Source organism: Anopheles arabiensis, chromosome 2, assembly GCF_016920715.1.
Source record: "Anopheles arabiensis isolate DONGOLA chromosome 2, AaraD3, whole genome shotgun sequence".
Taxonomy (NCBI): domain Eukaryota; kingdom Metazoa; phylum Arthropoda; class Insecta; order Diptera; family Culicidae; genus Anopheles; species Anopheles arabiensis.
In genome coordinates this window covers 88,058,095-88,084,430 of record NC_053517.1, presented here as the reverse complement: position 1 = coordinate 88,084,430, position 26,336 = coordinate 88,058,095, and the positions used below count along the sequence as shown (strand labels likewise).

Genomic DNA, 26,336 nt, shown 5'->3' with positions numbered 1-26,336 from the left:
ACCTGAAAAAAAAACGAGCAGAAGCAGCAGGCGACGAAAAACAACATTCTCACAAACAACGGTCGTGAGCCCCTCCCCCCCCCCCCACGGTTGTCGTCGTTGATGATCGCGCGCGCGGCGTGGAATCATTAATGAATGAAACTTTAAATCCATTGATAAAAAGGGCCCCCCAGCGCCACCCAATGCTGCTGCAGTCAATGCCCCAACATGTGGTGGGGAGCGAGGAGGCATGTTGTACACACTCACACACACACACACACACAGGCAGAAACACAACCAACGCGCCTCTATCTCTCATTCTCCTTCTCGTCCGCATGCCTTCTTCCCCATTCTTCACAACCCCCTCCTCCTGGATCGTTGGACCATCACCCGAGCGAGAACACTAGAGGGAAGCACTAGTAGTACAATTGCTGCTGCTGCTACTACTACCACCGCTTCTACTACTACTACACAACAACTACTACTACTAATGTAGATGAAAAACGATCTTCTCTTGCCCTCCTCCCCCCGCCGTTCGTTCTTAAAGCAACGAAATCCCGCCCGAAAACAGGGGGTGAAAGAAATGGAAGAAAAAAATAGACTGAAGTTCTTGCGGGCGTTCCTCCCGCTTCTCGCTCTACCCCAGAGCGGTACGGCCAGAAGCGGTTAGGGGAAGGTGGGGTATGAGGAGGGCCATGAAAAATGCCGCTCACAGCCCGAAAACAAGACCGCACACAACACGACACGATCGTGCGCCTTTTAATTTCTTCTCCACGCCGTGCACGGGGGGAACGAAATCTTTTCCAGCAGAAGCAGGAGCAATAGAGAGAGAGAAAGCGAGAAAGAGAGAGAGAGAGAAGAGAGAGAGAGAGAGAGAGAGAGAGAGAGAGAGAAAGAGAGACATCAACCCAAAACCCGATATGATTCTGTGTGTTTTTTTTTATTCTTCTTCATTTTGCTTTGCATCGTATGCTCTTATTATTATACCTTCCTTTTCTACCACTTCTTCTCAGCTTTCGTAAATGCAAACGAGCACCATATATATATATCGTGGAAAAAGAGTGAGCTACAGTGCGCCACAACAACAACAACAAAAGCTCACCCTCCCCAAAAAGGCGGATACGACCGAGACACACCATCATGTAGTACCCAACGGTGGGAAAGAGGGGTTTTACATACGCTGGTGTATCGGTGTGTGCACCGGGGTTGTGCTTTAACCCTCTCCTCTCACTGTCTACACACACGCCGAGAAATCCGACTAACAAACGTTCAAAACAAAAGCGTCCATTGAGGGCTGGAAGTGTGTGTGTGTGTGTGTGAAGGGGGGGAGATAGAAAGAGGGAGAGAGGAATCAAACAACCAGAACACAAAAACCGTTGATTTGAGAAGAAACAGGAACCGAAAAGGGGAGAAAAAGAAGCCACCACGACGAAAAATGTTTCACCACGGCTCGTTTTTCCCCCGCCGCCATCCTTGTGCTTGTTCTCCTCCTATGTTTGTGCCTGTCGATCCTCTCTCCCCCTCCCCCCCCTCTCCTTTTCCCCAACCAACTCTTTTGGACGGGTTTCAAGGTGCATAAATTTACATAAAACTCGCCGCCGCACCGCACACTGCATATGCAAGGAGCAAGTGCGGTTGGTGCGGTTTGTTGCACACATTCTCCGCCTGCAGTGTGTGTGTGTGTGTGTCTTAATAGACAGACAACACAACAGTGCATGCCAAACAACAACAACACGCCGGGGCACAGAGACAGGGTGGCCCCTGGAGGTATGCGGGAACATGTTTGGAAAGGTGAGTAATTGGTAAGAATGCAAAAAAAGGAGGAAGCTCTTTTTGAAGCTTTTTAGAAGAAAGCGACTGAATCATTCAGCACACTTCTGTAGGATATTAACAGGATAATTTTGATCAGTTTACAGGTTATTAAAAACAAAGTTTCGATTTATTCTCTTGCAAAAAAAAACTGTCCGACATCTTAAAATGTCTGATTCGGACATTCGCAACGTTGCAAAGAAAACCGCACCGACATCTTGATTAGAGCTCCCTCCGAGATAAATGCGAACGACACCGACTAACCGAACCTGCTGCTGCTGGTGGAGGTCGATCCAGTCTTCAAAGTCTTGCCCCCAGAACGAGCAACACAGCAGCAGCATCACAATTCAAAAGAAAACGATCTCGCAAAGAGACGACCGATGATCATCATCATCATCATCCGTAGTGTCGGTGAGATGGTTGTTTTTTTTTTACTGCGCCACGCAAATGGCCGTTGAGATGATGATGTAGGGGAATTCCGAGAAACCGGAGATGATACGGTGGAATTATAAAGGAATGCGATATTTTACGTTGCTCAATGTTGTTTTTCCCTGTCGCGTGATGGCACGTTTTTGCAAACAGCTCTCCACAGACACAGAGACAATTTCACATCAAAATCGTGTATCGTTAGGCTATGGTTAGCCTAACGTTTTGCCGAAAATTGGAAGCGGATTTGGAGGCTCCAATTCTTCCATAACATAACTCTCCCAGTGAGCCCTGCTATGGACGTACGGGAGGAAATAGAATGATAGTGTAGAACTCGATTCCACGCGGGCCTCTGCGTGCGCCCCAAATAGAGATTAATGCACAAACAAACAAATAAAAAAAAAAACGACCAAACTAGGTCACACTGTGTCCATCATTCCCGGTTTAAACTCCGCGACACAAACATATGCGCGACAGCGGGAAGCGTTTGGTTGCTGCTGCTGCTGCTGTTGCCAACAAGATGTGTGTGTACGCGTCCGAAATGGATGACGACGAAAGAGAGCACTTGTCTGGCTTTTTTTTTGTAGTGCTCTGACGATGATTCTTTGCCTCGCTTCCCCCTGCAAAGAGGGAGCCATATACCTAGGAACCGAATAGCATGAATGAATATATGTAGAGTAGGTTTCTTTTCTCCTACACACACACACACACACACACACACACACGCCATCCATCTTTCGGGAGGCATCATGTCCCGTTAGCACGGGATGTTAATGGAACCGATTCTGCACCGTTTTTTTCTGCGTTTTAGGATGAATTCTTCATTTTTACGTGTGTTGGAGTGCTTTTTGGTCGCCTTTTTTTTGCAGCCCAAGATCCATATGTCTCATATTATGGTTTGAAGGCGACCAAAAAAGTACCGGAAATGTGGTAATTTGTTTGGTAGGTCTTGCTAATAAGGAACCATGTTTTGCATGTTAGTGAAGATAGCTTTATGTTTTTTAATAGCCACTAATTAGTAGAAACACAAAGATGTGTTAGCTTCTAAAGGATTTTTCTAAGTTCTCACAGGAACTTATGGGTTCAAACGAGGTACACAAAATATAAGAATTTAGTTACAATTTACAGTTTCATAACTTCAAAGGATTTTAACCCGCAAGTCTACTGCTAAGGGAATGCTAACTGATGCCCCAGTCCACAAAAAACGAATATTTTGTGAATGGAAAACCCAACCGGCCCGTTCGGGAAACCCGTAGCGTTATTATTGGCCATGGGAGCAAAAGGATACGGATAGAAAGGGCGTAAAGGCAGAGAAAGAGAGAGAGAGAGAGAGAGAGAGGAGAACGAAGTGTACCATACACAAAATATAAGAAAAGAAGCAAAAAGAATACTGTCTTGCGGCTGGGGCGTTTCTTTCCCACGCTACTTTCTCCATCGTCATCGTCGTCATCGTCATCAACGGGACCCTTCCCTTCGACGGGGTGGTATTCGGGACCAAGCGGTACTCTCCCGTATGCATGCTTGGTCTTGTTAACTTTATAATACCGAATTGGTGTGTGCTCAATATCTGTACGTACGTGTGAGTATGTATCGGTGGGACTTGATGTTAATTTTCCTACGAAATGTTTGCTTTTTTGTCATACTAAAGTGTGGAGTTTGTGCACTAAAAAAGCTAACCGCGCTTGATTGAAGTAAAAGAATTTGGTATTTATTGAAGTTAACCGTTACAATCAACTAAGATGCATTAGGTTCGAAAATTAAACTTGATATGAATTTTATAACCGTTTTCTTTGAAGCATTTACATTTTCATCTTTACCGTTGCCACCAAGAAACGTTCTCTAAACAGATTTCTGATCCTTTGAGAAAGTTTTGCAAACAAACGACGAGCACACGTCCACAATTTGGCCCGCAGCGGCGCACGGAAGATTCCTTAGAAAGGCTGTAGGTTGCACATATTTTCATCCCATCCCAGGCAGCAAGGCGGCAGAGCAGGCACAAGAAGCGCAAAAGCAAGCCGTGAAGAGCGGAACGGTGCCCAAGTGACATTCTCCACTCACTCACACTCTCACACACTGCTCGGTACGACGCTCGGTGCGGCGTTTCGGTTGGAGTGAGCGTGACGCAACCGTCCGGCGCGTACCTCTCGGTCGCACGGCGCAGCACAAAATGGCGGCCGTTTAGACGACCACACATACGCACATCCCGCAACGCTCTCCGCTCAAGTGCGAGCGGGAGAATGAGAGAGAGAGAGAGAGAGAGAGTTGTCTGTGTTCGCAGAGCAAAGAGAGCCAAAGACACACACACACAAAAAACCCGTCGCACATTTCTTCATTCTACGCGCAGCGGGTACTACACCCTTGTGCGGCTTTCGTGCAAATTCTTCTGAAAACCGGCGATGACGATGATGATGATGAAAGCTCGTCGGCAAAGACAGGAGGGAGAGTTCACAAGCAAGGGGCAAAATAGTCTCACAGCGAAAGGCCAGCCAGCAAATACACACGGAGCGAAGCCTCGTCTCGCACTGGTGCGTCGTACGTCTACGTATATATACGTATGTATGTGTGTGTGTGTGTTGTGGGGAATCAAAATCTTTTACAAACTGGATGAGAAGACGAAGAAAAGAGAACGCAGAACTCCTCGGACACCGAGCGCGCCACCATTTTACTCGTCGTTTTCGATCATCTTATCTTGTTCTGGCTGGCGATCATCTTCACTCACACTTTTATCTCTTGCTCTATCTCTCTCTCTCTGAATGCCGTGCAGAGTGGCGCGTTTTGAGAGCGGAAAAAAGAAGTTCACTCTGTCACCCAGCCGACAAAAAAGACTGTATTTTTTTTCTGTTGATTCTTTCTTATTACTACCGCCCCAAGATGAAGTCACAGCGAGGAAAAAGACGATGGCAAAATATATAACACATTCCGAATACACAGTTCAGGCAGGCAATACATAAAGGCAGATCCGCCGTCGTGATGGCTTCCGGTTAGCTTCTTCCCGGGAGATGGTGTCGAAGAATCGAATAAAGACGGAAGGCGCGTTATTGCTGGATTTGTTCGTGTTGTAGAGGTGTAGGGGTTTTGAGGGTTTTGTTTTGCTCCAGAGGAACCTACTTAAGTGCAGTGTGTGACACATGTTTAACAACCACAATTTACGATCCACATTTCGCAACATCTTTTACCATTGAAGGTCAGTTTTGATAAAGGCATGGTAGCATGTAAAATTACAAAAATTGATTAAACAAACTCATTTGAAGCAAATCAAGTTTGAATATAATTTGTATTTTACATAAAAGTAAAAATTGTATGTACGTTTCTCGCCTTACAATTACAAAAAACAGCTTTTTAAATCATTCTTCAAAAATCCTAAAGTAGTGAAAATGATGAGCGGAAAGGGAGGAGCACATCCATATCCCGGAGGCAAAAAAGCGCGGGCTGGAATGTATCCTCTCTGGCCGCTCTAAAATATTCGACAAACGCACCACAATCGCCACACACCCCTCCACATACCATCCCGTCAAAAAGGCTCTAAGTGCGTGTACGCGTCTGCGAAAACGAGACACCTTGAGCCTTAGTGCCATGGGCAGGCTAATCTGGAGCAAGCGAAAGGGCATGCACACACTTGATCGGCATTCATTTCACCCCACCGAGCCCCCTTCTCTTACGTTTGTGTGTGTGTGTACTTTATATTCTATCTCTTTTCCGAACCATCGTCCCGACCTTAACAAATGCGCGCTGCTCCCTGCTAAAAAGAGAAATAGAAGGAACGTACGGAGTAGCTGCTACAGGGAGTCGTCGAGCCCCAACAACAAGAACAAAAACGCCAGACGATGAGACGATCCACCCAGTTTGTGGATCACACAATTTACTACGGAAAGTGAAGCACCGTTTCGATACAGCATGTGTGCTTCGTCCTCCCCCCCAACCCTCTTCCGCACACACACGTGCGTGTGACGCTTTCCAATTTGATTCATGCGCTCCCGCGGTTATTCTGCCTTCCCGTCCAACTCTACCGACAGTACGTTCTTACTACGGCGGAATACAGAGCTCATCAGCGAAGAAGAGAGCTCGGCAAGCTTTTCTCACGCGCTCTGCGTTTTCTACATCAGTTATTCGCTCCCGCTGTCTCTTTTTCTCCAGCAGGCAGCAGTGCCCGGGATTAGAGCGTGCGGGTAAAAGCAGAACACGGAACGCAAAATAAACACAACGGAGGTACGGTGGAAACAAACAGGAATTGAAGAAACTCCCGAAACGGGCGGGAAAACTTGTCTTCATCAATAATGCACCCTCCTCTCTCCTTTTGCGTCCGTTGCGTGATGCAATACATTTTTCTTTAGACGAAAAAAGCTTCATCCAGAGGTTTGGTTCTTCGGCATCGAAATGATCATAGCACAAGCCTTCTTCCGTTTCGTTACACTGGATTTAAACTCACCTTTATCGTTTCACCATTTCAGGGCAATACTTTCTCCCATTAGAACAGCCAGGTTGCTTTTCACTCATGTGTTTGGTACAGTCATGTTTTTTTTTCCACTACAGCAAATTTCCACATTCTTCCTCGGTAGCGCAGCACAATGTACCATCATCATCTTCCACAAATTTTCGCCCAAGAAGTGCTGTGTGTGGTTTCAGAAAGTATGTGTGTGTGTTAGAGTGTGTACTGTGATCGAAAGCGCACGCGCACCCGCCGAAAACACACGCACTTTTCTTCACGGGTGAAAAACCACACTCGATTTCCCCATAGGCGATGCTGGAGGGTCTATGTTTGTGTGCTGGTGTTTACGGGGCTGGATAGAAGCCAAAACAAAAATTGTGTCCACCTTCGAGCGGAGAAGATTGATTCGATCGCGAATGGTTCACACGCTGATAAACATTAGCATCTCTCTCTCTCTCTCGCTCTCCACGCGGTCAAACCGATAAATTGTTAGCTGGGTATTGCCTCGTGCAGGAACACCCCACACCGGAATAACACAGAGGCGGAGGCGGAGGAAGCACAACACAAACGCGCACACACACACACACCACCGACAGAGCGCAATGATAACGCACGGCGCGCGTGTGGATGGTACCGAAAAAAAGGGGAACCGTTGGGCATTTGTGTAGAGGAGAAGGAGGAGGGCGGCAGGGGGTTCATAGTTATATGCCCTTCTCACTCACTCAAGCTCACTACGTTTGCATCTTGTTCACACGCACATCACCACAGTCGGCCCGTGGACATCTCCTCCACCGCACTCTCTGTGCGCGCTAAAGCTCGCCAAGGCCACCACCCCAAATCGAAACAGAGCGAGCAAGAGCTTGCTGATACGAAAACAATACCACACACAGTCCGCAGCCCGATACGTCCGCTTGCGCTATCCTTTGCTGTCCTGGTGCGAAGCATCCACCATCCACCGCACACTCTGCATCTCGCTTGCGCAGACGGGCGAGAGAGCGCGCGCGCGCAGCCCCGTGAAGGGAACCGGCCGCGGGGCGGGCTGGCTGGCTGGGCAGCCGAATCCGGAAGTTCGAGTGAAAAATTCCATCAGGTTGATGAAGATGATGCTGCGTCGTCTGCACACACATACACACAGTCACGTACGTACGGACGGTTTTTTTGTTGGTCGGTTCGTTTGTTTGTGTGCGTTGTGGTAGTGGTGGTGTTGTTTCTTTCCCTCCCGAAAAAAAGAAGCGAGAAGAGCACGCGGCATTATTTTTCCTTCCTCGCCCTGTCGCACCGTAACACACACACACACATGAGTATCTCACACGAACGCACTGCCAGAAACGCACGCACGCACACACACGCATGTATACTAATACACATACACATAGAGACGCACGTTGGACGTTGAACCACGACGACTACCGCGTAGCGGGTGCGCACAGTCAAGCACACACCAACACTCACACACACACACACACACACACACCCATGCACGCGTTCGTTGCGTACGCAGCACCAAAGCTCCGGTGGTGTTCGGTCTGCCAGGAGGCCCAAGCGCGCATTAGCCTTTGCTTGTATCAATGTGTGATTTATTCTCAGCGTGTCTTAAAACAAAAAAAAGCTTCCAACCACCAACCAGCGGGAGGGATGGGGAAGACACACTAAAAAATTCGTTCGCATCACACACACACACATCACCCGCCGCACGGCGCTTTTTTTTTCATCACGACGGCTCTGCATTTCTGCGTGTTTTTACGTGCGGATCGGGCGGGGGGCCTTCCAATTTCCAGCGCGTGAGAGAGCGCGAGAGCTGAACGCGTACACCGCACACCAGTGTACGGGAGAGCGAGAGAGAGAGAGCGCATAAACTTCAGCGCGCGCGCGCGTTCGCTTGCACGCTGGTGGCTTTCTCTCGCTTTAATCCGGCGTGCGAAGCCAATGACGACAATTCATTAGCACTTCATCATCATCGTCGCGGTCGCCGCCGTCATCGTGATCATTATCATCATCGTCATCGCCGTAGGCCGCCAAGTGACCGATGGTGGTGGTGGTAGTAGTAGCACGGTCGCTACGGTGAACCCGAAAATATTGCGTTTCTTCCGCAGCACCGCGACGACATCGACGATGCGGCCGCTCATCACAGTCGCCGTCGTCGTCGGCGACAGCAACGGTAACGGCGGCCACCATTTTCTTTTCCGCCACGGCCGTGCGGCGAATGCTTCTTCCTTCGAACTCGCACATTGTTTTCCGCTCCCTTCTGGGTGCTTCCTCCCTTTTTCCGGAGGGAATTTTCGTTTCGTGTTTTGTTTGTATGTTTACTTTAGTTTAGAGTGGTGTTCTTCACAACAAAAAAAAACAATAATCGCGTTTTTGTCATTCGCACTGTTTGAGTTTTTCACGCAGGAAGCACGCACACATGTGTACACACAACTTTATATTTCAGTGTTACTTCCTTCACAAATTTGATTCAGTTAGACGAGACGGAGAACAACTTGCACAGCCATTTTTATTTTTTTGGGCACCACACAAAAATGTTTCACCGTGTTGTATTTTTCTTTTCTTTTTAGTTAGAATCGTCACACCCTCAAATACTGCCGGCCTGTGGCCATCTTCCACCCACTCTACTGGGACAGCTTGTTAGGTTGCAAGTATTAGCCGCCTGTGCTCTCACTTTCTTTGCAAGGACACAGAGCACGTCTGGCAGAGAAGCAAAGAATCCCGCGCACACACACAACACACACGCACACAATTTGCATGCGCAATTATTAATTGCCAAAAACTATCACACACATCTGTCCCACCGCCACCAAACGAAAGAGCGCGGGATGGCGATGGATGATGAACGAGCGCGCGGAGACGGCAACCACACACACACACACACACGGGAACGTGGAGGTGAAAGGGAGAGCGCGCGCACGGGCACAGCACAGTGAGCACAGGGCAGGGGTGGTAGGTACACACAGCCGTGCTGGGAGCAGCAATAACAAAAACAACAAACGCAATCGCACCGGATCAACGCTCGACGTACCTCCGTCGCCACTAACGCACTCAGGCCAAATGCGACAGCACAGCACCGTGCGGAGAATGTGTGCCCGCGCTCCGTGTGCGCTCTTTTGGGTTCGCGCGATCGTGTTTCTCAGCGGCGCGGCGTTCCCCAATCCGGTGCCGAGCCCACGGCCCGACGGTTGGGTTCGGCGAAACGCGCGCACTCACCCAGGCGCAGGCGAACGATGGCAGGCAGCGGGAGCGAGACGGATGCACAAGGAGAGAGAGAGAGAAGGTGCCGTTTCTCGGCCTTTCTGTTTGATGAACGCGTTGGACTGTGGTGTGTGCGAGCGAGTGCGCCCTTCGCCAGAACGGGCGCGAAAGAGAGCGAGCGAGCAAAACGACAGGGCCGCTCAGCGGTCTCGCCTTCTCCCTCTTGCTTTGCAGAGCACAAAACTCTCGCAGCGTCACCGACAGCGACGTGAGTGCGTCCCACAAAACCAAAGCCCCGTTTTCAGAGAATGAGTGACCGCGGGCAGAAATTTCGCTCGAATTCTACGCCGTTGCGTCGTCGTCGTCGTCGTCCTCCTCCGTGTGTCGTACTACATACATGCCAGCACATTAACTTTAGTTTTTTTTGTATTCCTCTTCCCAGCGCGCCCTCAGCAATGGTGGAAGAGAAACGGCACGCACGCGACACGCACGGAACGCGCGTTATAATGGCGCACACACACACACACACACACACACACAATCATGCACCAACTCAAGAATGGCGGAAAAAATGGTCGTGTAGAAACGCTCACACACACACACACACACACTCACACACGCTCAATGATACACGCAACGTCCCGAAAACGAGTCCTTTTTCGTATCCAGAGGCAGAGCAAAAATGCTTCCTTTGCGCGTCAAAATAAAGCATCTCCTGTGGATTTTTATGGGTTCAAGCTTGATTTGTTGTTTGTGTGACGGGCACGGATCATTGTGCGTCGTATTATGGGTCATTACATTCGATACGCGATGGTTTTCCCTACCAAATCAATCAGGCGGTAGATCCTTATCGCGTGCTCCTTATTGGAAGAAAAGTAAAACTTTCACATCGTAGACGGTCGGCAGTGTTTCACTAGGTTGGGCTGCTTTAAATAAATGTCTTAAATTTACAACTAGTGATAGATACACCAACAAAAAATAAGGAAATTCGATCTGCAATTAAGTTTTCCAATTAACTTACATAAAAAGCTCACTTTCAAGTGGATACATGTTCAAATCGTGCAACGAAATTCAATCATTACACGGTAGGACATGTCCCTATCCGCATCAACATAAGCATAAAATGTTGCAAATCAAATGATTTAGCGGTGATTGATACTTTCTACATACCTTCATTGGGATAATATACGAGTGTTCTTTTGACGTAAATTTGTATCGTAAATTTTATAAAAACCAAATCAAATTATCAATCGTGATTAATAAATTCGCCCGAACACCCAAATTTTTCTAATCGTAAATTAATGTTCCTAACACCACCAAAAAGCTAAAGGATGTGGTGGAAAGCTTCCTACACCCACTTGCCAGTACATCTTTCGATTTATTTCGACGTCAACTCCACCATCGCCCTCTGCTCGCAGCATCCGCGGCCCGGGGAGCCAGGCAGTCTGCTATCCGCGTCTGTGTAGTATACGTCTCCTTTCCACTCCTTTGCGTCATGCCGCCACCGCCACCACCACCACCACTAACGCTTTTTGCCCGAACCTCATCCCCTTTGCGCCGAACTTCCACCCTCTGTTTGATGCGAAGGGCGTGGGCGTTGTTCCGCCCGTTCCACGGAGAATGTGTAACTGATAGTTAGTTCCTGACCGTCCGGGGGAGGCACTGTAAAGCCCACCCGGCCAACAGTGACGAGCGATAATTACCAAACGAAAGATGTATCTCAATCGTTGATGGTTGATTATTGCACCCATTTTGTAGCCGATTAGCTTAAACGGTTTGCTGGAGCGGTACACACGCGTATCGTTCGTTTTAATCGTCCCCTCCCGAAGGCTGATATCATATACATGATGGCATCATAGGAATGTGAAACATTGCCCCGAACAAACGAGTGTTATCTAACAGGGAAACACATTTGGCGGACCTCGGCGCAGGATTTGCTGATTGCAACAAACACTTCCGGAGTTGAAGCGTAAATTGGATATTGGTACAACAGATTTGGCCTGAGATTCCTTAACAACTAGATGTTAAATTATTTAACATAACGCAATAAAACGTGTAAATAATTCAGGCAAAATATTAATATATTGATCGTGATTTTACAATTTTACAATACATTCATCGCGTATCTGTTTTGAACTGTAACAGCAGAATTCTATCCTCATTATACCACTATCCAAATATCCAATCCCCCGGAGCCTATTCGTCGCAAAGTTCACTCTTCATGCCACCAGAGCATCATTAAAGCTGCAGCATCGAAAGAACAAAAAAAAAAGCAATCCACTGCCCACAGCTAATCAATCTCCCCGTGTCCATTGATAATATCGCACATTAAAAAAAAAAACTGCGACCAAACTGGCACGCCCGAAGGGGCATAGGAGTTTGCAAAAAACTAGCCAGATAAGCCAGCGAGAAGGGGAAAATTTAAAACAAAAAAGAGAAACACACACACAACACACGCGCGCACGGCAGAAACGACAGCAACGTGCTAATATAAATAATTCATCGTTGGGCGCATCGTTCCGAAAGCCTTGCGAATCGTTAGCAAGTGTGGCACCAAATGGTCTGGACGGGATGACGACGGTGATGATGACGACGTTGATGATGAAGAGGAAGTGGATGGTGTTACCCTGCTGCTTGCGGGAAAAGCTTATTTTGTGATAAAAAAACAACAACAAATCAACTGGGCCGCGTGGTTTCGCTTGTCAAACGCGCGTCAGGTCAGAGCATCAAGGCAAATTCTCCCCGAGCGGTCCCACTGTGGTCAGTTAGCTAGCCAGCGTGCCTGCTGCCGGTTGGGGATACATCTCGCCGCATTTCGCTAATGAGCGAGTCGTGCAGCGAGGTTTAAGATGTTAAACAAAAGATAAAAACAAAATAACAACAATAACAACAACGCACAACACAATCCAAACCTCACACATTGTGCTGCACACACACACACACACGCGCGACTGGTCAGATGCATGCACGGGGATATGAATTGGGAGGCGAAAAGAAAACTTCCCCAAACGGAACAGACATGCTGCTATTGGGGAACGGGGGAGGGCGGCCGCCAGGTGCAAATTAGCAGGTTTCGTTTCTGACGGTGAAAGGTTGTTGCCATCAACGACCTGGCAGGTTGCGGGCCCAAAACCTTACCTCCAAAGAAGAAGTTTCACTCGCCTAGCAGGAACTGTGTTCCTGTGCGGCAAGAAACGGTGTTGTTTACACACTACAGTTTATCTTTACCGTGGCAGAATAATTATGCAATTGTGGGAGCTTTGGTATAGTTTAGGCACCGCTAAAACCCTTCATTTACATGGAGAATATTATTTGCATCAGGGTTCATTGCGCATCAAAGCCAAATAATATGAAGTAGTATTGGATACTCCAATGTTATGCAGCATACCCAATGAAAAAGCTTTTTCTTCGAGAATTGCATTATTCTTTGAATTCCTGTGTCTTCTATGTCTGGATCGACACTGTTAGGGAGCCTCAACTTAGGTTTTTAATTTCTTTTTCATTTTTGTAGGCATAAATTAAGCGATATATCAATGAATTACACAGCGTCAAGAAAATATATTACCACCACAGTGCAAATGGGTATGATGTTTCGAGCAAAACTTCAACTAATCGCTCGATCTCGTGCCTGTCACAGCTTAGATACTAGATGTGCCTCGCATTAAACGACCCAGAACGGGTGTAAGTCGGCACCCGAAAGCCGAAAAAGATAGCTTTTCTACCATATCTATCGTGGCAAAAGCAAGAATAAACTTCTCATTAGCAGTCCACGGCTTGCCCACAAGAAAGCCGCATCGAAATCTTTCCCATAATAAAGCTCTAATGTTGTGTTTACAGGTAGCACACCTTTGCAAGTTCGGCAGTACACAACAACGACAACGACGTGAAGAAAAAGCCACAGCAACAGAAGTAACTACTAATCACCAAATCGTGTATTAACCATTCGGCTAAGTGAAAATGCTTCCCCCCCCTCTAAGAACTTCACCAGTGCAGTGCGCCCGGCGCGAATTGAATTCAGACAGGGCTCGGACAGGAAGGGTGAGAATTCAACCGGAACTAGATGACACAACGTGCCTGCTGCTGCTACTGGAATGGTGGTGGGATACGGTGTCGCGTATCAAAGTACAAGAAACAGGCGGAAGCCGAAAAAATGCAAACAGCACCATCTTACACTAAACCACAAAAAAAAAAAAAAAACCAGGCACCACTGGACCCACTGGAAAAATGATCCGCGAACTGGGGGGAGAACATGCGATAGACGAAACGGACGGATACACTCGGGATTTGCTCATCAGGTGGCTGCTCGTCTTCTAATGTCATAATCATCTCAGTCACGTGCTGTTGGGTTGCTGACTCTGTGTCTGCGTTTTCGTGTGCTTCCTGTTTTAGGGGCTTTGAGCTTTGGGATGGGCCACGCGTAAGCCCTGCACTACTGGGCTGGGGGGAGAAGCTGCCGAGGGCGGCTTAATGGAGCCGAGGGTGGTAGAGATTTCATTCGAATCACAAATTTGCCAACCATTACCACTGTTTCCCGCTGTTTGCTCGTATTTTCCACGACGGCCGGCAGAGGTTCATTTTTCTTGCCCGAGCCCGATATCTTGGCGCCTCGCTCCATAAAGCAACAGAAGCTCGCCCGTAACGCTTTGCTGGGGGTTGTTGCCGCTGTTTGTAAGCCACTGTGTAATGCCACGGCTCAATTCCATAAAGCACGACAAATTAAGGCTGTAATTGACGCATCGTGAGTGGCCAGACACCGTTTGTTGACACGCTGGGTAGCACCATCGTAACAAAGTACCATTGGTGTGGTTGGTTATTGAGAATTTGTCATGGTTGAGTGGTTTTGAAATGACTAAAAATCTTAAAATTTCATGTAATTTTTCAGTATCATTAAATCTTTAGAATAGATGTTTGTTATTGTCACCGTGTCGGGTGAATAATACTTTCACTGTGTCATCAACATGATTTGAGGGATCGCTCTGTCTCGGATAATCCTATTGAAAACAACACAAATTTTCTTATTTTTAACAACACTTCAGTAAAGCTTCTACTCATTATCATATAATTATCGCTGAGCCAGTTTTTCTAATTTCAAACACTTTAAAATCCCATCTAGAGCACGATAAGGATAGATGGTAGAGCATAAAAAATGATGGGATGAATAAACAAAAACACACACACACACAACACCCCCAGAGCAAAGCAAACCAGCCGAACGAGACGAAGAATAATGAATCGGTGTATATGTAACAGGTTGGGGGGTTTTTTCCGAATCCGATATGCTTTTAATTCTACTCTAAATCATATCCCAATTAGCAGCGTTTAAGGCGCTGGCGATAAACGCAAAGGTAGCGCGAGCGAGCACACACACGGCCCGTTGCGAAGTTGCCGAGTTGTCTTGGGTGCTTCGTGCTTTAAAATATAATTAATAGAATCTGCACGTGTACACATGCGAGCGGACAATGACTTTTCCTCGTTTGGTTTCTCCATCTTTGGTATAATTTGTTCTAAAACGCAGACTTCGTAACGGTAAGAAACTCTCCTTCTGAGGAAGTACACCGATAACAACAAGCAATTCGAAAACGCCCAAACATTACCGGTGGAAAGAGACGAATAGAAAGAGACGAAAGCAATAGCATCAGCACTGAACCATTTTCGACCAACCCAAAACATAATAAAACAAACACGCTTTCACCGAGCAACGCGCGCACGATTCTTTTCCCGCCAGAAATGAAAGCTTACACATTCCGTGCTTGCTTTGAAAGCTTACATCTAGCTATGCTTCATGCAGCGAGGCGCAATGCCGGGTTCAGATTCCCGGGTTTTTTTTTTTATTTTCCTCTGTTGCTTCATTTTCTTCCGACGCACTCGAGGGAAGTTGAATGTTTTGAACGCAAGAAAAGCGCGCGTAACGTAAGCGAGCAGCAATCCCCTTTCCTGTGGCCAAGGTTTCCGTCGTCCCTCAAGGAAGGTGGTTACACTCATACACATTCATTCATTGCCAGACACAGACGGCTCGAACACATCAACACCGAAACCAACACTCTAGTAGGCAGCAAACAAAAGAGCAGGCAGCAAGCAGCAGAGGCAGCCGTATCCTTAGCGTCTCGAGGCTAATGGCGCTGTAAATAACGGGATCCGGCTTAAAGAATCCGACCAGACAGCACAAAGGGGGAATAAGGGGAATAAGGAGAAAGGTGAAAGAGTGTAACCAACCCGCTGTGCGTGCGTGTGCATGAGCGGGAAAGAGCACGAGCAAGGAAAGAAGGATCCAAGAAAACGAAGCCTAGCGCAGCTCCGCTACCACTTCTCGAAACCCTCCTTTACCGTCGAACCTTCACAGTTTGAAAGAGTGTCTAGTTGACCACCAAAGCGAATGACGGCGACCACCAAACATGCCCAGCAGCAGCAGCAAGATCGCATCCGACCGAGAGATCGAGAGACGAAAACAACACCAAAAAGCACCACAAAAACCAGACGCGGAAGTGTCTGCATGCACACACACACACACACAAATACACGCACATATCTCGAATGCATCTCGCGCGGACCGGGAAGGAACACACATTTCAAAAACAAAGCCCACTGTGCCGCAAACACGTTAGTGCGACGCATTCTCAATCGACGAGGGCCAGGGAGAGCTGGCCGGTCGAGCCACCGGTGGCGGGGAGGGAGGGAAGCGGCGTCGCAATGGCATTTATGCTGCGCCGCTTCGCTTCGGATGAAATTCCTGGAAGGATCAGAGACGCTGCCCTGCCTGCCTGCTAGAGCGTTTTGCTCCGCTCTTCTGGTTGAGAAATTACCTGATCCGACGACAACGACGACCAAGACACGACCGACCGTTGACGGTGTGTGTGTGTGTGTGCGTGAACAAGGCCAAGCGCGCGTCACTGTGGATTCACACGCAGGAGGAAGAGGAGCGGGAGGATGAGGACTTGAGGTGGCCGTAGCAAAAGGGATGGAAAGCATAAACAACGATCGTAAGGCCCCGATCGACACTGCATCATATTGTGGGTGTGTGTATGATATGTGCAGCCGTTTCTGTGTTGGTGTGCTGCCTTTTTATAGTGGCGTACAAGACAGGCGATATCGAAAGGAAGCGTGAGAATGGGTTCAGATCGAAGTGTTCAGAGTGGTTTGTTTGGTTTGCTTTCTTGTCTGCATTAGCGTACCTTATTCTTGACTGGGAAGGATTACGTTTACAAACATTTTTAGGCACATCATTTTGACTATTTTTTGACAATCATGGTTATTAATACGCATACGAGACGAAAATCAATAATCTCCATAAAAGATACTGTAAATATATAATAAAAGATCAACTGGTTATCAAACTACTCAAAAACGAGCAACCATTGTTTCAGACTGAAGAACATTCCAAATACTTTTGGATTGAAGTCAATGGCAGATCCTTAGCTCTTGTAGACCAGCTTCAAAATGTTCCTTTACGTACTAGAACGTCTTGATACCGGTGGATGTTGTGATGTTTTATTCGTTCCAAGACGTTTACACGTCACTAATGGTTTATTGGCGAAAATTCTTGAGTTTTAGTTAGAAAAGACTTGCTTAGCATTGCGATTCTGCTTTATTCGTACCTAAGCAATCATCGGCGTTAACCTGTCCTTTGGATGATCGTACAAATGGTTCAGAGATGGCATTGTGATTTTAAGGTTATTATATGCCTGGAAATAGTTTCCCTTCCTTGATAGTTCAAGCGAACACTTACTGATTGAAGTAATCTGAACGTATAGTTTCATGTTTGTCCTCAAAGACACTTACCTGCAAAGAGAAATAAAAATAAAACGTTAGTTAATTACAACCAAAACCAAGTGCTGCATTCAACTTATTATTCCAATACCAAACAGTTTTTAATTAGTAAACTTGTTTTTAGTAGAAACTTACTAAAACCAACTAAAGATGGAGACGCAAGGTTCTTCATAATTTTGTAGCACTGTTTTGACTTTTCAACTTCATTTTATGTTACGTATATATTATCTACACTTAATATGCGCGCAAGGCACACTTTCGGCGAGTAGCTAATCATATTTCGTATGAAAAATCAATCCACTTTCTACGAAACTGTAATCATTGCAGATGAATCCTTATTAAAGGATGAGTAAGAAACGCCAGAGGAAACTCGGAGTATCAAAATATTCAGCTCTTCCGCTCTCGAAACTTTGCTCCGCCCTTAAAAGGATGCTGCCATCCACTGCGGATGCTCGCATCTCCCAGGCACTAGTCGCTCCAGTGCAAAAGGAAATCAGTGCCATTTGCCTTGGGGGCGTTGTTTTCCATTAACAGTTCATTTTCCCAGCTGATGATTGCGCATCCGGTCCGCTGGCTGGAAGGATTCGGCACCGCTCGCCCACGCCGTTTAGCAGCGAAGACAGGAGCGCGCATCGATATGCAACAGGGTGCACGATGATTGGTGGAATTGACAGTAAACTGTGATAATTACATTTTTGGTCTGAATTGCCGACAGCAGCATGGAAAACTCGTACTCCTTCAACCACGTATCGTGGGATTCCACACGGTTGGTGTTGAAACCCCCGACTGTCTCGTTCTAGATTACAACGGGGATTTTCTAGGATTGGAACGGAGCAACTAGGAAAGGAAGTGGGATATGGCGATAGCAACAAATAAAAAGGAAAGAAGGAAAGGGTTGAAGCTATCAGAGCGTTAGAATTTCCATGTCATTACCATCATATCGAAAAGGAATGATGGAATTCAACGAGCTCAACGTTATTTAAGACACGAAAATTGTGTGCCGGGCAAGTGTGATGTAGTTCAAGTGCCGGGCAAGTGTGACAAATAGGCAAAAGTGTATAGTTTTTGCATACATGTTAAATTATATGCTGAGATAAGTTGTAGAAACAAAAATGTTAACTATAACAGCTTTATTGGCAATAAAATTTTCTCACAATATAGTTCCAAAACAATAAATGTTGCACAATCAATCAAGTTCTTAAAGCGCATTGTGTATATTAATAGTTAATAATGAATATTAAAATAAAACAAGTCAGTTTAAAATCTGTCACTACCGAGGCCGAATCTTATTTAATGTACAGTAAATCCAGCATACATTTGTTTGAAACAAAACCAACTCATATCACTCTCGCCCATTGGTTTGGATTAATTTATTTCGATGTACTGGCACGCTGGATATGGTAACAAGATGCATGCAATCAATGCTAAACAGACAAACGCGTGCCTCGTCCTCTTCTTTGCTCTTACAGCAGCCATTGTTGGCGATTTTGATGGCGCTAGCAATCTATTCGTCGCATTCCACGACGCCATTATCACGTTGTCCTGCACTTTTCTGTTAACATTTCTCAGTTCGTTTTTTATTTCGCACCAAGAAATGTGTGTGTGTCTCTCATGTCTTTAGCCTATGGGCACCAAACAAAGTGTATGTGTGTGCAGAAGGGAAAGAGAGAAAGAGCGAGGAAGAGAAAGAAATGCGAGCGAAAGAACCAGAGCTGCCGGTTGCGCTATCCAAAGCGACTAGTCCCCGTCTGGATACGTAGAACGCGCACCAACTCTGACGCGCTACTGCTGGGTATGCAAAGCAGAACTCTTTGGCCAATTTGAATATCTTTATTGCGATGCACAGACACGCGAGCACTTGGCTGAGCTCGGCGAGGGACGTATGTGAGTGGATCACAAAATTGTAGGAGTTTTTACTTATTTTTTAAAACCGATTTAGATTACAGCGTGGATGGGATGGGTGATAGCTGATCAGATTAGAACCAGACTGATCGATTACTGCGCTTTCTGTGCTTTGAACGTAGTAGCAATGCTAGCAAGTAGCTTTTCGGACAATATAATGGGGAATTACACTATTATATCCCAAAATAGGGGAACCATATCCATTCGTAGGAACGTTAGCTTTTTGAGCTCCAAAAACTTAAGATGAAGAAATTTTAATCTTCCAATGTCTTTTAAGTGTCCCTAGATCTTTATTATACTGGTTCTTTAATATTAAAAAAAGTACTGTATTCATACAGGAATACATTACCATTTTTTAAGCTCCAAAAAGGCAATCAAAACGTTCTGTCTATAACCTAAATTTTATTTATAAAGAATTGCAATCCTTTCTATAACTGATTAAAATATTAGTACTTAGTATTCACGTTCCTTACTTCACTGAGAAATGTGAGGTACCAAGCGTCTCCATGAATATTGCGTTGTACTAAATTTATTTGTATTAGATTGCCTAAATCGTTACCCACTGCATTTGCCACAATATGAAACATTTTTTCAATGAATTTATTTGGCATCTCAACATCTACCACTACTTCCAAATTACATTACAGTAAAACACAGTAAGATCCAATTTCATTGTAGCGCAATTTTCTATCGCAGAACAACGAATTTAACTTGATCGTGATCTTCGTGTCCCTCCCTCCCGCTCGTTAAACCCACCAAATAGTAATATGAAACATATCACCGTCAAATAGCAGGTAACTTCAAATCAAATCGCAATCGAAAGTGCCGCGGAGAAATATCTCTTTTTATCACGTCGCGCCCCAAAAAAAAAAAACAGCGCCATAGCGTAGCAGGGGTAGACAGCAGCGCAGCCCCGAGATAAAATGGAGCACGTGTGACACAGCGAGAGCGCTCAAGTGTTGACCGCAACACGACATACACGCACACACGGGCAGAAGGCTCGAAAGAATGCGCAGCAGGCAGGCCCATCACACCGCAGCACACCATCACCAACAACCAATCATGTATTTAATCGTTGCGGCGCCACACTGATCATCAACATGCGGCACCGTATGGATAGATGGGTGGCTTAAGGACAGAGGAGCGGGCGTTGCGGAGGGGGGATGAAAGAACGTTGTAAAGTGTACGGAACACGATCGTTGGAGGGGTTTTATTTCGGAACAATGCATTAATTGTGAAAAATGAAGTGATTTTCAAACTGGATGACTGGCGCAGGTCCTCCGGAGGATCAAGCAAGGATACGTGAGGTTACACAATTGCGCCTCAAACATTTTTCTTCGTTGTAAGACAAGGTTATGTAAAACCTAACAATGAAGCTTTTGCTCTACTTCATTCACCAAACTTATCAATCCACAGTGGCTGATGGTACTTGGCACAACTTATCGTCATACTCACACACCATAGGTGGAAAAGTGATACTACCCAAAGCCGACCCCTCCAAAAAAAACAAAAAAAGCCAAGTCCACACGCCGAGCCATGCACATACTTTGGCAGCAGCAAAATCCACTGCATCTTTGCTGGACTGGAGGAGCAAGACGGCATCGAAAGGGCACGACCGGGACCGTGACGACAATGAGGGACGGCGGGCAGAGGGGATTGGGTGTCCGTAGCTAAAACGCGCGCGACAGATTCCCAATTTGATTTCGCGCGACGGTTGAACGTTAGTTACACATTTTGACCGTCGCACGCGCTCCCCTGTATGTGTGTTTGTATTATTTTGTTCTTTTCTGTAGTTCGCATTTTTTTTTTTGGCGCGCGCGTTTCACTCAAAAGGTTCAACGAACTGGTCGAACCGCCACAAGGTCATCGCCGCCGCGCGCACCGCGTGTATTGCGTACACACCAGCGCACACCGTAGTGCCGGAAAGAAAATAACAAAAAAATACACACACATAGAGGCAAACCTTTGGGTGAACCAGAGGTGATGGGGGGGAGGGGGGGGGTGCCGAAAGGGCAGAAGGATGAGGATCATTGGGGCAACCCAAGAGAGAACTCGGAGCAGTGGTTTTGGGAGCGCTGAGCATTTGCTGCGCGAACGTAGCCGAGAGCGAAGTGAACCGTTTTTTTTTTCGACAGGGGGGTGGAGGAGATGATGAGCTTAAAAAAATTAATAAAAAAAATGGGGAGCCAAATATCATATTGGGGTGGTGGTTTTAACAACATTCCCACACTACGATAAAGCAGCACTCGGAGAGCGCGTGTACGAACGGGAGCTGCCGCTGTTGGGGGTTTGGAAGATCTCGCGAGTGCTTACGGTGTTGAAAAGCCTCAGTTGGCGGTGTCTTCACATTCCAGCCCAAAATGGGAAGCTCTTGTTGAGTTACTGGCGCGCAACAACACATATAGAAAGAGTACTAATGATGCCTTGCAATTGCTACCACTACTGTAAAATACTATATCTTCGAGCTGGCGATGTGAATAAACGTTGACTTTTCAAGTTAAGTTAACGCACTTTGAATTGTGTGACAATTTATTTAAAAAATAAAATGTACAAAAAAACAACACTACTGTCAGCCCAAAGCACGTCTCGCTTCTAATTTATTGCATAATTTCCTGGCCTTTTTACTACACACGTAACTCTTTTCTGTGAGCGGTTGTGAGTGCGTGTGGTACTAGAATTACCAAAAACAAAAACCCTGTTGCTAATTGTTAATCCTTTTCCATTAATTTCTAGCATCCTCAAGAAGCGCATTGCAAAAAAATGGGCAATAGCCCTCCAAAAACTTCCAAGCACCTGTCCTCTGTCCTTCGAGGTGGTTACGCACCCACCTTTCGCTGATCGGGTTGTTTTAGCGTCTTCCGCTTTGCCACGCCCATCATCATTATGAGTGGCCGCGCGCGTGATGATAACAGTGAGCGACGGCAAAAGGCGGCAAAGGATGCTGCTGTGGAAGCGGACAGTGATTGCAAATTTATGTCACCCCGGGAGCAAGATGGTCGCAGGCTCACCATGGTGTGCGAATGCAAAATGGGTTCGAGGTTTATTTTTTGCGCTTTTGGTATAAGTGTACGATAGGCACACAAGTTTGACAGGATGGGGTAAGGTTCGATAGGAGTCGAAAAAACGATTTTTTTTTATTAATCTTCAGTGCAAATTAGGATTTTAAAAGCAAGCCAAAACTTATCATCAACAAGTTTGGCATGGCTGTGACTGGGAAATTTGAATTCATTATAAAACAGCAAAAAGATTCCGTCACCAATCCCTTATCACATAAATGACATGTGTCAAATTGTTTCAAAAGCATTTATTAAAAATTACGAATGCCGTCAAACGGGGGAAGGGATACATTGTTTAAAGAAAAACAACAACAAAAAGTCTTTCGTATAGTAAAAAAACAATTGTAGTTAATGTTGAATAACATTAGCACCCTTTAAAAACCATTAAAGTGCATCAAAACTTCATTTGAATCGTTATAATATCCCAGACGCACGAAAGTGATTTGTACTAGCCGGCACCAATCAAGCGAGAAACCGCACCAAATGCTTACCACAGGGTCAAAGATTTACCCACGGGAAAAGTGAGAATAGTTCAATCGGTCTTGCTTAAAACGCTGCTCACTGTTGGAGACAACGTTATGTTGTTACTCCATATTCTTGGGTTCCGATCAACCGATCGATGGTGGTTGCGGTTTGTGGAAAATATTTCCCCTTGCACAGACAACGCACGAAAACCGACCAGAGCGCAGAGCGCTTCTTGCGCTTTCCATGCACCTGAAAAAGGTAGTTGAAGGGCGAGAAGATAGCTGTCGGGGTAGCTTTAAAATATTATCAATTTTATATTCGTGGGAACCATGGCGGCAACTGCATTACGAGCCGGCAAGACCGCCACAGCATCTCATCTGCATCTTCAATGGACCGAGAAGGCGCTCCAGGCATGCGACTATAGTGCTTGCGGTCGAAAAAGCGGACGATAAAATGAGTTATTATTGACCCCACCCCCTGCGATGAAAACGCTCCGTCCGAGGACGCGAAGACGTTTCTGCATCCCTCCCCATGGTTGCTGTTTATGGAGGGCGATCGATTGTGGTTTGATTTTCCCGTACTCCCCCCCTTCCTAAAACACCTTAGCGGGTGAACTAAGCGGAGTTTGTGCCAGTAACTGTGGTTGGCAGGGTGCGCCCTAGCCGCAACCTATTTTCCACCGATCGTAGAACAGGGGGTTTCTGTCATCGGTAGTAGGGACGAATGGGATTGTGCAGTCCAATGAAGTTGGGCGAATTTGGACCAATTGGAGCAAAAAAATATGACGACCGGGAAAGGCAATGATGAGGAAATGCTATAATGGTGTCACAACAGTTCCATTTTCTTTGTTTATATGCCACAGATATGTATTGGAGCTAAGAAATGTATCAGGTTATTGTACCATTGATATAAGAAGCATTTCAGACAGCTTTGCGCAACACCAAGGATGCTAGTTAAACTACAGGTGGATTCAGGTGGTTCTAATTTTAGTTGCGATCATGGCAGGGGATTTCTTCTTCTGGCGATTGTTGTGAGCGAAGAAATAGGGGGTTTTGTATGAAACCTTGTGCACTGGAAGGACTGATGTGTAGTAGTTTCAAATATATGTAGATATTTATAGTCCTTTCGCCACACCAACTCTCTTTCAGCACAAATTAGGTTTCAGAATCTCTTTGAATCGTTTCAAATTTAAATATATTCATCGTGGTTCTATCATTCATCTGAATGAATGACGGCCTGCAGTATTACTGTGCAATGAAACCATCAATTGAATCATCGCTTAACAACAAAACATAATAGAAACTACTTAACCGCGCCCGAAAGTGTCTTAAAATCAAAGAATTTAAATGTCCAGTTTCAAATGTCCAACGACCCTGAGGGACAAGAAGCTCCAAAGGATGCTGAAAACGAATAACGAGGGCAAAGAGGCCGCATCACTGCGTTCGCTTGGCCGGGAGGTCGATGCAACCGACCTAGCAGTGAAAAAGTACCTGGGGAACACATTTAACATACATGTCAGGAAGCGGAAATCGCGTCCACTAGATTCGGAGCTGCAGCCAATGACGCCAAAACTCGCAGCGATCATTTGAGGATATACCCTCAAATACCCCCCGTACCCTAGTCAGCGAACCAGCCCAACATCATCTAGCTGCGTTCGATTGACAATTTCTGGACCAACCTGATGTGGGTCTACTCCAACAATTTTGTACCGAACACTGAAATGTTACAACAATAAAACTCAAAAATATGCCTACACGCATGTCTTCATCCGCCATGGCGAAAGTTCCAAATAACTGACGGAAGTTCCTTTCATGGGAATGATGTCGAAAACAATTATCAGTCGTATTATATCTTGCTTTAAATCTACGTTAAAAAAAGTCATTTTTTTAAATAAAAATATTGAATCGAAAAAAAAAACCAAAGAAGACATCACAAACAATGAAATGTACTAGAAAAAAGCCCGACTCCTTACTTGTTTGCTTTCATCTTCGTTTCATCCAGCAGCAACAGATCGACACTGCTCGTGACCAGCTCCGGCCGATGGTCCACCGTACGCTTGACGTAGATCTGTCCATTTACCGTGAACACACTCTTGATTTTTCCGTCCCGCTTCAGCCGCATTGCTTCAGCCTTCAGGCTAACATTCCCGCGGGTCAGATTTTCACTCACGTACACTCGGCCGTCCGCACCACCGTAGCCTAAATCCTGCAGCGCCAGTCCCGTCCCTGCCCGGCCACCCTCCTGGTACCGGCGATAGAACTCGTTGCGCGCGTTTCGAAACACAAACTGCACGTGCACTGCCGGTGGCTGGACGGAAGGTTCGATCGACCCGGTCCGTGCCTGCTTCCCGGCCCGCGTCCTTGCAATGTTGTCTAGCACAGCAATGCTGTACCGGGACGGTTTCACATCCGCACAGGAGGACGATCCCACCACCTCCAGTCGGCGTATGTGTACGATCGGGATTTCGCTTTCCGCGTATCCGAGACGGCGGGCAATGCGCACGTAACACTCGCGGAGCGCTTCGCCCTGGACGGTGGTCGGCACCCCGATCAGCAACAGATCGCCGGCCCGGTTCGACCGCTGCCCATAGTCCTGATGCGCCAGGAAGAGGCGGTTGGTTTGGGTCAGCCGTCGGTTGAGCGTCTCGATCCGATCGCCAATTTGATCTCGCAGACCGTGCACTTCCGACAGCAGCCGGTCGAACTTGTGATCGAGCGCGCTTTCATCTGGCGGCCCCACGCACCGGTTGCGCTCGTTGCAGCGCTCCAGCTCCTGCTGTTCGGTTGCCGCAATGGCGGATATTATTGCGGCGTACCTATCGGTGCCGGTTTCGGCGCTGCCGTCCATCGGCAAAAACGGTGAAGAATGGTGGTGATAGTCGTCCTCATTTATTGTGTTGGCGGAGCTGTTCGGTTGCCCCACTAAAAGACCGCGCGCGGAGGCCCTCCGCTTGTGTGCGAAGGACATGCTTTGCATGGCTTATTGGGATCACTTATAGCATTACCGGCATTGTGAGTCAGTCAATGTATATCGTTGTATAACACTATCTTTTGGCACACATGATCTGAATTACACATAGCAAGACATTAGCTTATGAGTAAGAATTTTTCCAATTAATAAATAAGGATAATTAATAATAAATAAAATTCAAAGAAATAATAAAAAAACGACCAAAAACCTACAATACATTCAAGAAATGGTGAGAAAATCTATACGCAAAAAGTCCACAATCTCATAACTCAAGGTACAAACACAAGGGCGAACTTGAAACCGAAAGGACACAGTAACACAGGTGTAAAAATACACGCCGGCTCGTGGGTTCA

General features: G+C 46.4%; 1 protein-coding gene across 5 annotated transcripts in view; it reads right to left on the bottom strand.

Moving 5' to 3' along the window:
* Positions 1 to 26,336, bottom strand: part of LOC120898457 — a 123,477-nt gene that overhangs the window by 31,942 nt on the left and 65,199 nt on the right. The window contains exon 2 of one of the 5 annotated variants that reach the window (XM_040304341.1): positions 24,986 to 26,077. The exons of the other annotated variants lie outside the window; for them this stretch is intronic. Coding sequence (XP_040160275.1) covers positions 24,986 to 25,989 — 1,004 coding nt within the window. The 5' untranslated portion in view covers positions 25,990 to 26,077. The remainder of the gene's footprint in view (positions 1 to 24,985; positions 26,078 to 26,336) is intronic. 5 annotated transcript variants of the gene reach the window in all.